Consider the following 17,648-nt stretch of genomic DNA (forward strand, 5'->3'; position numbering starts at 1 on the left):
CCGTCAACAATCCGCTTTCGTTATTGCGGAAAGAGCTGAGCTGTTAATCGCTTGTAGAAGTGCGTCGTAGAGTAGATAATTTTGTGCTGTTAAAAACGTTTTAAAATATCACAGGTACTTATCTTATATAAGAATTATTAAGAAATTTATTGTTGCGTTAGTTTGTTGCGTCATACTATGTACAAGATGGATGACATTGATGCTAAAAGACTCCATAACGCAGAATATGTGAGACAGTACAGGAAACGTTGAAAAATAGAATTATTAAATAATGAACTCCAGAGCGTATGGTCAATTGTGAAAAAGTTTTAATTGTAACCACAAACCTATTGATGATTGTAAGAGACTTATTTTGAGTTATTTGAGACACAGAAAATCCTAATACAATGCCGATAATATTGACAGGAGATTTTAACATTGATTTAAAGAAGGAGGAAAATCAAAGCTTTCTCACATTTATGGAGAAAACGTTTGGCTTAATGTTGATGTCAAATCCTAGATCAAAAATCTTGTATAGATATTGTGTTTGCACGAAATGTTGATACTCTAAAGTGCACAAATTATATAACATATTTCAGCTACCACAGGCCCATCTTAAGAGTAACTAATTCAAGTTAAATAAGCAAAGTCTTAATCAAACTTATCTCAATTGTAAAGCATGTATAAAGGAAATATTTAGAATAAAGCCAAAATATAAAATTCCTTTCCGTATAGACGTATTTACGTCAAATTATCCGGAACCGTGGTTCCACTGTCAATTTTTTGGCTCTGATTAAAAATAGCGTAAAAATATTTAGAGGTATACATAGCAAGTAGCATGTCTTCAGTGAGGATATTTGGAAATGTTTCTTTACACAATATGGAGGGAGTATTGTCGCTGCTGCCACCTGCTGGCATTACCCCTTTCCCATCGAAAGTATTTCCTGAAATGTAACCTTAAATCCGATTTCACTTAGTGGAAAAGTTGAAGGTGGTGTCAGGGGAAATCCAATGGGCCCACTCTCCTGCATGTACACGCTACCGGTTGCCGTACTGTATATTTATAGCGGCGACATTAGAGCGATTTCCAGTGCGCCACAGAGCAGCTGTAGATCTAACGCTGCAGTAACCCTAGAGGATGTACATCGTTACTGCCTAATCATTGTGGCTCGAGGGCAGTCTTCTTGAGAAATCTATTGTTCTGTAGATCGAGTTCGATCCAAGAGGAAACAGAGTCTCTGTTTTAACTCAGAGGGTAGAGGGTCCACGTGGTAGAAGAACGTAATTATATTCAATATGGTCTAGCAGTTAGAACGCTGGTCTTGTAATCCTGGGGTGTCGGGTTCGATTCCCGGCGGTGCCCGAATTTATAACTTGTGTTGGGCAAGGCCGTGGTCTAGGCAACACGGAGTTTTCGTCCGTGGCATCCCAACAATTACTCCATTCACACACAGACGAAGGCAATGGCAAACCACTTCTGGATCATCTGCCAAGAACGTATATGAACAGGTCCCAGTCCGAGAAAAGGATGGAAGGATCCTGTTCATATGGACCTGTCGTCAGCCAGAACACTAAATAATAATAAGATGAGGTGGTCTAGCGGTTAGAACGGTGGCCTTGTAATCCTGGGGGTCTCGGGTTCGATTCCCGGCGGTGCCCGAATTTATAACTTGTGTTGGGCAAGGCCGTGGTCTAGGCAACACGGAGTTTTCCTCCGTGGCATCCCAACAATTACTCCATTCACACACAGAAGAAGGCAATGGCAAACCACTTCTGGATCATCTGCCAAGAACGTATATGAACAGGTCCCAGTCCGAGAAAAGGATGGAAGGATCCTGTTCATATGGACCTGTCGTCAGACTGAACACTAAATAAATAAATAAAATGGCTGATACGTGAGGTTGTAATTGGAAATTGTTACGTTACACTCAAATCCTTGGGAGAAAAAACCACGAAGGACCTCAGTGCTGGTTCTCCAAACGCGACGTTAGGTAATTTACTTTCATTCTGCAGTAAGAATATTGTAATTTTCTAACAGACGGTGACTTAGATTGAAGAGATTTATTGTGACGTCAGCCAGTGGAATGTTACAGTAGTCGGGACTGAAATGTACACTTAGCTTACGTCACTAACATGCGGATAAAATACATCACTTACACAGAAATTTACTGTCGTTGGGAAATAAAGCGTATAATACGAATAGTATATTCGCCCTTATATTCTACCTCTCCTGGGCCCTATGATTCCCTTGTTTTTTTTTACTTCTTACGGATTTTAAACAAACAGCTTTGTCCAAACTACTGCACGCGTGCATGAAGTGAACTGATTTGGTGTTATAGGTAAACCTCTGTTGAGTCGCGTGGTGATTGGTTGCGTAGTTTATGATCAGAATCGGTTTTAATCGTCGTTAATTCACGTCTGGGCTTCGGAAATACAAATTCTAGAGGTATATTTTAAAGAAAATTGAAAATAAATCCCAGAGGGACATGTTACGATTTGAACTAAACCTAAAAAGAAGAAGGCAAAATTATTTGTATTCTGATGGATATCTTGCACGAGTAACACTAAAGATTACAATTTGTATTTTGGTAAAATATAATCTTTGTTGTATTATCTACAGGCGGACTGTAAGATAGAGAAAATAACACTGATAACAAAACACGGATCGACACTAAGTACATATATTTTATAAAGGTTTATCAGTACCAACTCTGTCATGAGAAAAACGTAAAATCAAACTGTGCAGATAATATTTTTAAATATCGCGTTCGAGTGATTAGCATCTCCGTTTCGTAATCGGGATATTAAAATATCACGTATAACTTATCTAGAAATATGTCAAAAGCAAACATGACTTAATGACGTGTTTATTTATTTATTTCTCAAATCAGTTGGTATCGGAACTGTTAAGATTGCATTTTTATTGTGATTAGGCAGTTTGATTGATCCAATCTTCCACCCGCCAGCCAACATGCATAGGGATTAAGCCAAGCCAGTATAACTTATAGGGCACTGAAGACATTTTCTGGCAGGACACTCGACCAAACTGCGTATAATGTTTTGATTCGATAAACTGTTTTCCTTATTATTACGTGCAGTAGTGTATTATATCAGCTGGAGCAAACGGATGTGACATGCGTATTCAGAGAAGCTAATAGTCGCACAGCTGGCCAAGCAATGCCCTGTTTTTCATTCCCTTGTCTATAAGAGACTTGATAATGTCAATTCCAAAGTTCCTTTAATATGTAATTTAATATTATATTTACGTCTACACGATGGCACATGATTAACCATCCAATTTGAAATAACCGGATCTTTTATTTTTTATTTTTTAGAAATAATGTAGAGGCTTGTGAAATTATTTGAACCGCTATACAGCCTTGCAGTGTGCAGAAATTATTGCAGTCTTTCGCCAAAAAATTGCACAGTTTCATTGACGCACAGAGAATTTCGCAGATCGTGACGTACGACTTCAATATTTTCCTTTCAAGATTCAGCTGGTGGAATATTTTGTAACTAAGAGATCATGAATACTCCTCCCCTTTCTCTAAAGGTGACCGCGCGGACTGAGGCGTGGGCCTTGTGCCTCTTGGTCTCTGGGACAGTGGGTTCGAATCCCACTCAAGGCATGGATGTTTGTCCGCGTTTTTCTGTGTTGTGCTGTCCTGTGTACAGGTAGAGGCCTTGCGACGGGCCGATCCCTCATCCAAGGAGTCCTACCGAATGTCTATAGATCGGGCCAACGAAAAGTTGGGACCCGCAGTGCTCAGGCACTTGAAGAACGGGTCGTTCCCAGTATCCAAGTGTCTAATGAGATCAATTAAAATCTCGTGGTTCTCCAACTGAATGGTTTCTACACTTGACAGGTGATACTTATCTACGTCTCTTCCGAGTAGAATGTCTGCATTCAACTTTCCTTCTACTTATTTACTTACACAGACGCTGGCATTTCTTAAAAATGGTTCTTCATATGACTCATGTTTTATGTCGCCTCGGAAAGTAACTTCTTTCTTTTGTAACTGAAGGATTTAACCATAAAGATTTCGTCTTGTGGAATGCAAATGGACGGCTGGCTTCACAAAGTAATAGCCTCTCAAAATGTAGAGGCTGTTGTGAGAAGGGGCAAAGTCATAGTGGTTTGGAAGTTTCGTCCTTGGTCTCGCGTGACAAATATCTTATTTTCCGGACCGATTTTTTCACTCAAGAACTTCAATATTAAGTGTCACCACGTGCAAACTCTGTGAATACTGAAAAATTAAAAGTCCCCTTTGTAGCTTTAAATTCAAAATGAATTTAGATTTGGTGTCTAGCGTTCTAGTCAGATATATTATTATAGAATCGTAATTTGGACGAATCAGAGTTCGTCCGCCAGCTAAATTATACACAGGAGCGGCTAAAATATAAGCATATATAGACCTTAATAGATGGCGCAGAGTTACCAATTTACGGTCATTTCTATTTCCTTTTCGAGATACGAACCTTGTAACGTTCTGTCAGCGTATCTTGTGTACGCGAATAAAATTTAAATTCGCCAACTCCCAGAATAATCGATGTCATTTATTCTGAAAAGCCTATTATACAGATCTATCCTGCGATTACTAATAGACAATTCCTTAATATTATCTCCTCTCACTCACCAAACATATTCTTCGTTTTTTTATCAGACACTGCTTCTTAATTCCACTTTCTTATTCAATATATGATTCAACATCTGTTTTTATTTATTTGAGGTAAGGACCTCTACAGAGTGTTCCAAAAAGTTGTATGTCAAATTCTGACATACTTATGGTTGTGTATATATCTTTTTGGGACACTCTGTACTTGCTATGTTTCTTTCCTTTGTCTAGTAGAAAACGCACCTTTGGTAGCGTATTCAGTGACAAAACCGAAGACGCTCCTTGCCCTCTAACAAAGACGAACTCGCACTGACTGTCTCTGAAATTAACTTTTACTCGTCCTCGGGGGTGCCTGTGTTCTAAATTTCCCTCAAGTGTGTGACCTAGTAGCCACAGCCCACTAAACGAACTGAAGGTGATTAGGAAATCCCCTTGGTGGGATGTCGACCACAGATTAGATTGGTCTGAGAGATCTCATGCCATGCCACCTTCCTCTTCTGGAGTGACAGTTACGTAAATATTATAAACTTACGACACATATTAATAAATTTTTATTTTAAGCTGTTTGGCGTCCTTTATCTCGAATTGGTAGAACCCAGGAATTGAATTATGCCATTGCATATGTTTCTGTAATGTTATACAGTTTCAAGAGTGAATTAATGTCTATATACCGGGTGTTCATAAATTATCGAATGAGTTTAAGGGTGAAATTAAAGCCACAAAGAGGCTTGGTATTGTTACGTGGAGACAGTTCTGACCATGATTATGATGATGATATTTGTGATAGTGGTGATGTAATTAAGAACTAACTTGGCTGGATTAATCATTCAGCATTCTATTTGCATAAACAATTACAATTTTGTGGCTGTACGAATTGTGTTCGTTGAAACACGTTATTTGTGCGCGTACATGTATGATTTATCAGATGCGTAATGTTACCTTAACAACTGAATGGCTGACACTGTAAATATATATCTGACGTTGACATCCGTGGTTCACATTTTTACAAGGGTAACGGAGTTTCTTTTTCGGAGACCCACCCCATCTACTATTCATTGAATACCAATGATTTTCCGCGATGCTAAAACGGTCAGAACATGAAGCTAATATATTTTCGTTACCCTGACGCGAGGTATAGAATACGGAATATTTCCTTCGAGTCTTGGTTTGATGTGAAAGAACTTTCACTTCTGTACACGCATTTGTTTATTCACTTTTTCTCAAGTTCGTAGAAAAGCCGGGCTGTAATGTTGGCTGAGAGGGCACTGCAGTCTCGTGGCCGTTAAACCTTATGACGGTGTATCATAGCAACGCTTTCTGTCGAGTGAATAATCCTGTTTCTCGTAATGTAGCCATTTTATTTAAGTGTGACATAGCAATAATATTTACGGTCCGTGCGTAAACACAAAACTTTGTTCCAGGCTGTACCATTTGAATCAGATTTCAGAAGAAAGTTTTAATATTCCACTAACTTGCGTTTGGAAAGTCAAAGTATTTCTGTTGGAGACATTGGATTTTATCTTCGGAAATCGAGCTCATGTGCTGTATCTAGTGAAATGTGGAGGAGAGAACTGCCGATAGCAGACCACACACTAACTGTGTCCCAAGTGGGAGCCGGAAATTTGAAATCCTATTACGTCTATTGACTGTAGCTATCAGAACGTCTCCTCCACGCCCATTACCGCCTGTGTTGCGCGCTGATTTTATTATGAAAATGGGAATTAAGGTGCCAAATCTTCCACCAATATTGTTTCGTAATAACAAATTTTAGGAATTTTTTTATAAATTAATTTTTATCTATTTAAGCGTGACATTTTCAAACATATTTCCGACCAGACTTGTTTCGTAATGGATATTTCATTCAAAGTTAGTCTATCTCATTTTATTTATAGGTTAATTATTTATTCGGATTTTGATTAAGCTTCAAATACGCGTTCGTAACACAGTTTATTTTTCCAGCTACGATCAAAACTTTAATTAATCATTCTCGTCTGTAGATATTGAGATATTGACGTTTAGGATAAACATTCTTCCTACAGCCCTGAAGATGGATATGTTATATTCATGCGAAACGTTGAGTCGTCACAACCCAGAACATTATTGAAAATTTGGTTTTTGTTTCTTGAGAGTAGCAGATTTCACGTGTCAGCTAACATGCCACGACATTCTGTTGTCATCGACATTGTCTAGAAGTTTGTTGAAATTCCTGTAAGAGATTAATATGTATAAATAAAATAATTAATTAAAAGCGAGCATAAGAATGATAATAAGGATTCAGCGATCGAATTATTTCAGTGAAGTTTGTAGAAAATTCCTGGCGAAGGAACGATACTGTTCCTGAAGTAATGCGTGTTGCCTAAAATGACTTCACTATATCCTGCCACGTGTTTATGGGATATACCGTCAGCAAAGTGACCTCAGATTGAAGTAAACTGCTCACACCCATCTATTTCAGCGGGGGTTTCAACGCCCGTTACTTTATTCCAATGCCACCTGTGAACATCACGGCGTCATGTTGGGTTTACAGACTCAGCTGCATCTTTATGGTTCAACAGACAATAACCACGAGAGTACGTCGTAGCTTCAACACTTTTTGCCATGTTCGTATCTCAGCAAGCAATTATGGAACCTGATACTGAACCACATGAGGTGCGTAAGGGAGATCCCGAGTAGTTTCAACTTTCAGCGTCTGTTACCTTCTGCAACATTTGACGAATTTCGAGAAGTATGCAAGTTTACTCTCGTAATTGTCATTCATCACCGGGAAACCCGGATGGGGAACTGTTAGCATCAGTCGGCGGGGAAGGAGGGGCGTAAATGTTCTTCTTCTTCTTCTTCTCCCCAGTCTTTAAGGGGACGACACGTTTCCTCTCTCTTCGAATCCAGGCGTGCCTCGGTAGTAATTTCTAGTGGAAATGAGCTCGTTTGTAAAAAAGACTTTCAGACTTTTATACAAGATTTCAAATCGACATTTTTAAAATGGTTTCTCTTTCTTTCTTTACGTCATTTGTACTTAATGACCGAGATAAAATTATGTCGCAAGTCTAACCTAACCTAACGCTCGCAAACGTGACGCGTATGACGGCTACTATTTTGAATTTTTGAAAATTTTTCGAAAAATTTATAAATTTTATAGATATTTTGCGAAATTGTGATATTTTTTTAAGACGAGAATGAAGTTACTAGCACTTAGACCATAGATATTATTTCTGCCTGTATAAGACAGGATATCTGAAAATAAACTCATTTATAATGGTTTTAGCCTCTGTAATTTTAGATCGCACCTTGTACATACTCGGTTAATCAGATTCAGTGCTGGTGTGTACAAGAATGATACGTAACACAATTATAAAACTACCACGCGGTATTGGTAGGAATAAAGTCAGATGTTCGTAGCTGTAAACAAAACTTCAGAGCATCACAGCTGCTGTTGGTTGTGCCTGTATTAAGCGTTATGAATTTATAGCTTCAGAAATGAAGTTACTTTCTGATTACATCCTACATGTAATATTAAATTTGTTGTTGCTATAAGGACACAGTTTATTCTGTTAATGGAACAGTGAAACTCACTTTAGCCTTATCTATTTTTCAGTGCTCTTACATGTGCATTATTTAAGATGAAAATAATTAGAATAAATAAACTTTCACCTAACCAGGGTAAATGAGTCGCGTAATAGGGCTCTTAACTGAAACGTCTGTTACTTATGGTGAATATTATCAGCTTGGAAATATAATAAATAAATCACAAATTAATATCTGTAAAGAATAACATCTGAGCATTTATAATAATGAACCCTCGATATGACCAAAACTATTAAATGCGACTAAATGGGGGAAGATTATGTGAGCGGGGTATGTAACACGCATGACAGATAAGAAATACATACAAAATTGAAAGCGAAAACGTTAGATGAAGAGACAAATTTATGTCACATATGATAATATTAAAATGTTTCTTGGAGGGAGTAAACGTGGCTCGGTTAGCTCAAGACAGTATATATGGTATTAATAAAAATTATTTGGTATATAGACATAAATGGCTTGAATATTTAAAACGAATGACAGTTGGTAACAAAAGTGATAGTGGAACCACGGTTCCGGAGAATTTGACGTAAATACATCTATACGGAAAGGAAGTTTATATATTGGCTTTATTCAAAATATTTCCTTTATACATGCTTTACAATTGAGTAAAGTTTGATTAAGACATTGCTTAATCAACTTGAATTAGTTACGCTTAAGATGGGTCTGTGGTAGCTGAATGTAATGTAAAGTAATGTAATGTAATGAAATGTTTTATAGGTAACAACAATGCCGAGTAAATAGATGAGGTTTCCTAAGTAACATAACAATGAAGTTACACTTTTTCGTTTCCCTTTTTCGTAACAATTTTTCGTAACACTTTTTCGTAACACTTTCTCGTAACACTTTTTCGTAACAATTTTTCGTAACACTCTTTCGTAACACATATTTTTGCCGAATAACACTGACCCTAAAATATAGACGTATTTACGTCAAAAAGTGTGGATGTTCGTAAAGATAAATTTCTACACCATTGCATGTAGGAGTACAGATAAAGTTCCAAGCTGTCAGAATGTCAACACTGTAAGCCAGTGACTGGTTAGCCTCACGCTCCGATAACTCTTACCCACGTACAAATTTAATATGTGAGTGGAACTGTCAGGAAACTGATATTGACTCAGTGGCGTGAAAATAAATTTCTGCCCCTGTTGGAATTCAAACACCGGACGTCCAATTCCTAATCACTCACTTTATTCACAGAGCGAGTCGGACAATAAAAGACTACGAATTAATCGTTGTTCGTCTGAGCATGATTTTAGCTTAAAATGTAATGCTTAAGCGGCCGAACGACCCAGGAAGTGTTCGTGTGGGTGTGTAACTGAGTGTATCAGCGGATGAATTCATGGATGAACGAACTCAACTTGTTCGTCCTAGTAGCTGGAATTAATTAATTGAATTAGGTGTAGCCTGTATTACAGTGAGATATTCCAAGCGCAATATGTATGTATCCGTGATTAAAAATAAAATAGTACCTCAGTGTTGACTTTAGAAATAAAATATCCCGGATGACCAATGGGAAGTTTTGGATATACAAAACGGTTTAGACATTAGTGGGCGTGGAAAAGAGAACACAGATGTCAGCAGCATCGTTTGGGAAATTCAGTTTATTTCTGACCGTCTGCAGAGAAAGTATTATTAAGAACGATACAGTCTATCTGAGCGGAGAATGTACTCGACATTAAAACCGAGTTGTCATAATGAATGCTGTCTTAAATGTATTGCCTCTTCTAAATACAGCTTTAATTTTGGTGCAGGCTGCACGTTTCATGTTGAGAGTTCGAAGTAATATACAAATTCTATGCAAACCAAGAAATAATACAAAAATAAGATGAGGAAATGTATGAAACAGGAATGTAAACTAAACTTTTTGTAAAAAAAATATAATAGAGAGAGAAGGGGCTGTATTTTTCAGGACATTTCGATGCTTCTTGATATGTGTTTTAAGCATCTATTTATTTATTATTTATTTAGTGTTCTGTCTGACGACAGGTCCATATGAACAGGATCCTTCCATCCTTTTCTCGGACTGGGACCTGTTCATATACGTTCTTGGCAGATGATCCAGAAGTGGTTTGCCATTGCCTTCTTCTGTGTGTGAATGGAGTAATTGTTGGGATGCCACGGAGGAAACCTCCGTGTTGCCTAGACGACGGCCTTGCCCAACACAAGTTATAAATTCGGGCACCGCCGGGAATCGAACCCGAGACCCCCAGGATTACAAGGCCAGCATCTATTGCTTGGTATCTCTTCCTTCGTAAAGGTCTTTGGAGAATCTTTGACTTAAAAGCCATTAGATGCAAGACGCCTCACTTGTGACCCCCTTGAGGGTGTAGTTTATGCGACAGGGAAACCGAATTTTCTGTTTTACAACGAAAGCCTAGGAAGGCTTTAGATAATGCTTCGAAGGAAAAGGTTATATGGCCGGGTCACCATGGGAACGTATAAACTTGTTTTCTCACCTGAAGATACTTGGCGTGGTTTAAGTTTGAGATCGTAGTCGAGGGGATGAATTGAAACGTCGCTTTGGATAAATATATTATAATGAAATGATTTTCATAGTCACACCAAAAATGTATATATGACTGTCATTTGGGATGTTGCGTCATGTAATCTGAACAGATACCGACCGACGTTTCAGAGAAGCTGATAATATAAGCAGAAAACATCTATGAAACGTCGGCCGATATCTGTCAGATTACAAAACTTGGACTTTTGTTGTTTTCAGTAATGTCGAAGTTGGTTGGCTGGGTTTTAACAGCGTGTGGGCTGATATGTAGATTAAAACATTTTGGAGAAAATACTTCATCTTTAATTATGATGATGGAGGCAAGATGTACTTTCGAAACATCGGCGTGTGCTTAGTTTACACAACCCAGAAGACCAACATTGAAATCTTAAATGTCGTTGAAACATTAAATCTCATACATATTTTATAATTTATAAAGTTTCAGTAGGAATTATCTATCTCATCAAGTATTCCAACTGGATACTTTCTACATGCAAAATAGAGGATATTACTAGAATATAGTACTTCTGTACTCTCTCCGGTTCAACTTTGATGTTGGATTTGCCGTGCATATTTAGACTTGTTATCAAATCTGACAACGTTTCTTCGTCGATTATATAGTCTTAAGGTCATCTTAAGCATTTATCAGGTGTGGAACATGTGATTTATTTTCAAGTATCTGTATATAAGAAAATATGTACGAATTGGCGATTGATTATAATGAACACCACGCAGCAAAGCTGCTAGTCTCTTAATTAGTAAATAAAATTTTCATCTCTTATGGAACGTGAAAATTAATTTCATTTTACACAAAAGGACACTAATGGACGCTATTATAACCCAGATTAATTCATTCCCGAGCCTTACACTCTACTTATTTAAAATACATTTTAATATTATACCCAACTTACCTCTGGTTCTTCCAAATGGCCTCTTTTCTTCTGGTTTTCGAGTCAAAACCCTGGATGCACACGTTTAATGTACATGATTACCTTATTAATACAGTGAGGATTTCTAGCTACTATACTGGAAACGTCCGATATAGTACATCTGACAGTGCAACATGAAATTGCAATAAACGTTGATGTTGGACTTCTGAGTAAAAATGCCTTGAGTACTTCCAGGTAGATAACAGTATTTCGGGGAAACGCACTTACCTTCAAGCCCTGAAGATGAAGGCAGTATTTTCTCTGAAACGTCGGTATCTACGTAGAATGTAAGACTTGAGGTTCTCACAGCGGTGAGTATGAAGATATCCGTCTTCTGGGTTATTGCGCTGTGTAGTACTGCCTCCGTCATCAGGGTGATTCATCGCCCTGATGACGGAGGCAGTATGACCTCTGAAACGTTGGTTAACATCGACCATACTACACAGCGCAACAACCCAGAAGACGGAAATCTTCATACTCATCGCCCTGATGACGGAGGCAGTATGACCTCCGAAACGTTGGTTAACATCGACCAGACTACACAGCGCAACAACCCAGAAGACAGAAATCTTCATACTCATCGCCCTGATGATGGAAGCAGTATGTCCTCTGAAACGTTGGTAAACATCTACCAGACTACACAGCGCAACAACCCAGAAGACAGAAATCTTCATCTACGTAGAAGTTTGCAAAGCCTTACAACCCAGAATACCAACATCGGTATGTTCACCGCCGTAGAAATCTGAAATCTCATACTTTGTTATAATCCTCAACGAAATAATTTGTTATTTCATAATGCCATAACTCAGATCTGGATATAATTTTTGCCTGGTCACTATCGTTTCATAAACCATTTGAAGATGAAACTCGTTAAAAATATTATTTAAGGATTCAGTTCTTCATTTCAAGAGTTGCTGATTCATGTTGTTCAAGGAAATAATCGCTGTTTACTTGGAGAAATATTAAATATTACAAACATAGAACACAGAGTTGCTGATTTTTAATCAGGTGGTATTTATAGTTACCACTGGATTTTAAGGAATTAATGATGCTACGAGTCTCTCTCTCTCTGTCATTAATACGGCTAAGAGAAGGCGTTTGTAACCTTTGAATTTATGTGAGTATCTGATGACACTTAAGAATAGAAGATAAGGTATTCATACGAAACTGTAAACAAAACTTTTGAGAAGAACCATTATGTAGCATAATGAATAGATATTTTATCTATCACATTTATTGAAACATTCAGTATTCAGTACTGTGTCATCAGTTGGTAATCGAGTTTTATTCGATTACGGTCAGCATCGTCATTCGATTTGTAAGCCACTGTATGCAGATCTCTCGTCTGGTGGGACGCATTCTGTTCCGAAATTCATTCCTATTCTAACAAACATTGAATATTCCCACTCGCTCCGCTGCAGGTTTACTGATACATACGCAGGTAAGATAGATTTTTTTTTAGCGATAAGCCATATCGAGTTCAAATTACAGTGAGTTTCGATATTAGATTATATAAATATAGACTTTATCTTATTTTTAAGTAGAAGTGTTATATACGCGTATGTAGTGACACGCTTCTGAAAGTTATTTTTCACTTCATTAGAGCTGCTATGAAGAGTCTGGATAAGATCGCGATTGTCACACTTTTGGCTGCATTTCTCGGCCAGAGTGTCAGTTTTGAAACTGGCATTAAAGATGAAATTTTGAAAGCGAACGGCAAACCAATGGAAGAACATTTTCTTTCAGGTAAGTCGAACAGTTTGACAATCGGCCGATGGAACCAAGTCTTATGTTTATTCACTAGTCAAATTAATTAAATTATATAAATATGAAATATTTACATTTTATAAAACAGTAAGTTAAATTGCATTAGAGTGAGTTAAAGATAAACGGTAATTTGATTGGCGTTGGATTTATGTATTGATAGAATAAATGTACGTTACTTAATTTTAACTCGCAAAATACTACACCGCGTATTAAATTTATCCTCAAAATTACAGAACTTATTCTCGGGTAAATACCTGGAATAAAAGTAATACGTATATTCCAGAATCCAGAATTCTCGAAGATCGTATCTTGGAGATGGTAATTTCTGCCATAAAGAACGGATCTGATTGCCTTGGAAATCCACCGCTGGATCCATTTGAATATGAGGAAAATATCCATTTCGAAAATATCGAAGTACCAGACTACGTATTGTAAGTTAATTAGTATAATTTTATAATAAAATTGTGTTTGAAAAAAATTACCCCAAAACATTATCAATAAAGGTGTGGCATTTTAATTCAGTTGAATATAATTTCATTTGTTCTGAATTCTTGATGTCTAAGGTCACGCTTTCAAACTAACTTTACATTCGGAGATTTTTAAATAATTGTTCAAGATCGCCCTGAAGATGCTAACAGGAAGAAGTTCCGAAACACCTGCGAACGTCTACCAGACCACGCGGATCAGACATCCAGAAGACAGTAATTTAGAATAATATTCCGTTAAGAATAAAGTTAAAGTTTAATTGGGTTCCTTATTCTCAAAATTCTGTGACTGGTCTTTGTTTCCAGGTTGGACTATATAAACGTGGATGGCATACACTCTACGAAATTATCAGAATTTCTGGTTAATTCATTTACATTCAGCCTTGCTGACCTTAAAGTAGTGTTTAACTTCACTTTTCCCGAATTGAACCTGAGAATTGACCATTACAGCTTCAGCGCAGTTGTAATGAATATTATTCCTTTATTAGGCGATGGAGAAGTCACGTAAGTGTTAACTTTCCGAAGACGAGATATCGTATTTTCAATACGTAGCCTAGAATCATTGTCAAGTCAGAATTTAATTAAACTGGTACAAGCCTAACATTATCACTGTGTATCTGTGAATAAGCTGTAACGCTACGTAGGCTTATGGAAGGATAATTAACTGAGTTATTTAATTATTTATAATCAAGAGCTAAGGAAGGAAATGTTATGATGTAACATTGTCATTTCTCTTGAAGATTGTTTCTTCTGAAATTGTACGTTTGTTTTGATGTACCACGTTAAACAAAGTAGACTAATTTTAACCAATAAGATGAAAGGAAGTGGAGAGCAGAAGATTAAATTATGGCAGTGTGAAGTATCCATGGTTACGCTAGAAATTAAACAGTTGAGAATAATTACGATATGAAAGACTGTGGCACGAGCGGAAAATATATCACGTATGATGATTTTAGGAAGTTCAGTGAGAACTTCGTTCGGAAAAGTTCAAAGGATGAGACCCCTTTTGGGGAAAAGAGACGTATAAATGATCATAATATTAAAACGAATCTTAAAGAAGTAAGCCGTGATTGTATTGATTGGATTAATGTGAATTAAGACACGACCCACTTGAAGGCTTTTATGAACACTGTAATGAACGTAATGGAAGGTTAACTTGCTGACCAGTTTAGCAACTAATAGCTTCTATTTATTTATATTTATTCAGTGTTCTGTCTGACGACAGGTCCATATGAACAGGATCCTTCCATCCTTTTCTCGGACTGGGACCTGTTCATATACGTTCTTGGCAGATGATCCAGAAGTGGTTTGCCATTGCCTTCTTCTGTGTGTGAATGGAGTAATTGTTGGGATGCCACGGAGGAAAACTCCGTGTTGCCTAGACCACGGCCTTGCCCAACACAAGTTATAAATTCGGGCACCGCCGGGAATCGAACCCGAGACCCCAGGATTACAAGGCCAGCGTTCTAACCGCTAACGAAGGAAAATGTTACATAGAATTAATTTTAAAATTAAATTATTGTATAAAATGTTTTATGTTGTTGTGACGTAATGAAGACCTGCTTCTGATATTTTGTGCAATAAATGTTGTTTTGAGAAGTGTCTTTGAAGGTAATTCTGTCGGTCTCGTTGTTTCAGGCTGACAGTACAGGACGTGGTTTTGGCTGCGTCGTTCTCCATCGGTGCGTCGGAATCAGATTCTATTTTTTTGGACGAACTGCAGCTGCAGCTGGCAGTTGGCATAGTCAAGGTGAGATATCTAAATAATTATTTCCTTAAACTAAATAAATAGCACAGAATTCTGTTTGTTACCAGCTGTAATACTAATCAGATCTGACAACAGCTTTAATCGTGCAATGTTTTATCAATCGGTTTTGCTTACAAAATTTTAGTCAAAAAGCAGACAGTTGTAGATGCGAGGATAATATTAAAATGAAACTTAAATTATATGTGTGGCCTGGATTCATGTGGACCAGGTTATGTACCATTAGGCAGCACGTTTGAGCTCTGAAATATAATTTCCTGAGATGTTTTTAAGGACCTAAGCGACTATCAACTTCAAGTTATGGAACAAGTGACCCATTAAATCTGACCTACGATTCCTGAATGTGTCCATTGTGCTCTTATCAGATAATTCGCGATAAACTAATTTTATATATTTGATTGAGTTTTTGAATGCGTAAATCAGCGATTATAGAAGGTGATAAATCAATTTCGTTCTTAAGGTAGGCATTTTAAAGGTGTCTTACATTTATTCAAGTCTTTTGTAAGCTCTCTACGTGAATGTAAATATAAACTATTTGGCAGGGCGAGAAGGCCAAAAGGATGAATTTTATTTATTTATTTATTAATTTCGTGCTGTTGTATGAAAAATAATGATCGATGACCTTGGTGATCTCTTGGTATGATAAAGATAATCGATAAGCTATTGTAAGATAAAAGTATGTTGACAGGTTCTAAAGTCGATAGTAACAAATTTAATGACTGGGCGACATTCTGTGTTTGTTTAAAACTAGTCAATATTTGATCTCAGAATTTCTTTGTGAAATTCTAACAAAGCGTCCATTACACTTACAAAATCTTTGGACGTGGGGGGGGGGGATTTATTTGTATTGATTTGTAGTATTATGAAAATAAGCGCGAATTTTGGTCAGTTTTGTTTATTTTAACTCGACTTCATAAGATTTTAATCTCATTAAACTCCTACGAAAAAAATTATTGTATGGTAGAGTTATCGCATAAAGAATTATTTTGTTCTGAAATAGTGATAATTTATTACTATAACTTGTATACAAATTATTAACGTTACCAATACTACAGGTAATTAATTATTAACGTAGGCCCTACTCACGGAAGATTTTAGATAAAAATATGTTAAGATAATTATTTTTTTCGTTTATACTTTTGTGTCTTGTAATTAAAAATTTACGTCAAAATAAACAAATGCCACAAGACCTACAGAAACTTAAAAGTATGAAGTCTTACGGAAAGCATAACCGTGTAATGAATTGAACTTAATTTCTTTACGTAAATTTTCGCTTTAAACTCAAAATTTAGCCCACGGTCCACAGAAATTGTTACCTGTGTGATGTAACATTTGGTTCTTTTCTCAGTTCGCAGTCACAGGCCTCATGGGAGGAAGTCGTACGAGCTATTTGGCAGGCGAAATGGCGAGTGAAATAGGCCCACAGGTGATAGAGGAACTTCAGGCTTCGTATGGACCGGAAATAGCACAGGAATTGCAAAATTTCATAAACAGTTTTGTCTCTGAGTCCGAGCTCACACTCCTCAAGTTAATGCAGTGTCTGTTGTATTAGTACGCGGATTCCTTCCGAAATTCGTCACAGCTTTAGAATATATTACTGATATATTACATATTAAATTATAAAAATACATTATTTCAACTATATTTTTATTGAAATTAAAATTGAGAATAAAGTATTACCTGTGCTATAAATTTAAGAATAAAGTAATATTCAATTAGTTTTCTACCATCATTTATTTGTACCAGAAAGTGTAGGTTTTTCTTACGCAGATAGAGGACTCTCAGGGGATTAATCGCCATCAAAGGTATTCTGCAATAGTCAAGTTGATTAAACTAACTAGAAGCTTCTACACTGATAACTAATGTCAACGGGGATAGATGTAAGGCGAATATTTTCAACTAATTATATAATATTATTTGTAATTAAATTTATTTAAAATTTCGTAGCATCTCGATAACTGGTCTACAAAATGTGATTTTGTATCATCTTTGTTTGGAGTACATCATCCGTGGAAAATA

General features: G+C 36.8%; 1 protein-coding gene across 3 annotated transcripts; it reads left to right on the forward strand.

Annotated features, from left to right (window-relative positions):
- The first annotated feature begins 26 nt into the window (after positions 1-26).
- LOC147874028 (uncharacterized) lies at positions 27-17,347 on the forward strand. 3 transcript variants are annotated; one of them, XM_087347092.1, is made up of 6 exons: positions 27-114; positions 13,216-13,358; positions 13,663-13,810; positions 14,171-14,368; positions 15,503-15,614; positions 16,978-17,347. In XM_087347092.1, the coding sequence occupies exons 2-6, from the start codon at positions 13,223-13,225 to the stop codon at positions 17,179-17,181; spliced, it is 798 nt and encodes a 265-aa protein (XP_087203218.1). In that variant the 5' UTR covers positions 27-114; positions 13,216-13,222; the 3' UTR covers positions 17,182-17,347. The 3 variants fall into 3 exon arrangements, with proteins under 3 accessions (XP_087203218.1, XP_087203219.1, XP_087203217.1); XM_087347091.1 differs by lacking the exon at positions 27-114 and adding an exon at positions 12,869-13,053; XM_087347093.1 differs by lacking the exons at positions 27-114; positions 14,171-14,368 and adding an exon at positions 12,868-13,053.
- The last annotated feature ends 301 nt before the right edge of the window (positions 17,348-17,648 follow it).

Source organism: Zootermopsis nevadensis, unplaced genomic scaffold, assembly GCF_977971745.1.
Source record: "Zootermopsis nevadensis isolate Lab colony 2312 unplaced genomic scaffold, Znev_1.0 Znev_ptg000011l, whole genome shotgun sequence".
Taxonomy (NCBI): domain Eukaryota; kingdom Metazoa; phylum Arthropoda; class Insecta; order Blattodea; family Termopsidae; genus Zootermopsis; species Zootermopsis nevadensis.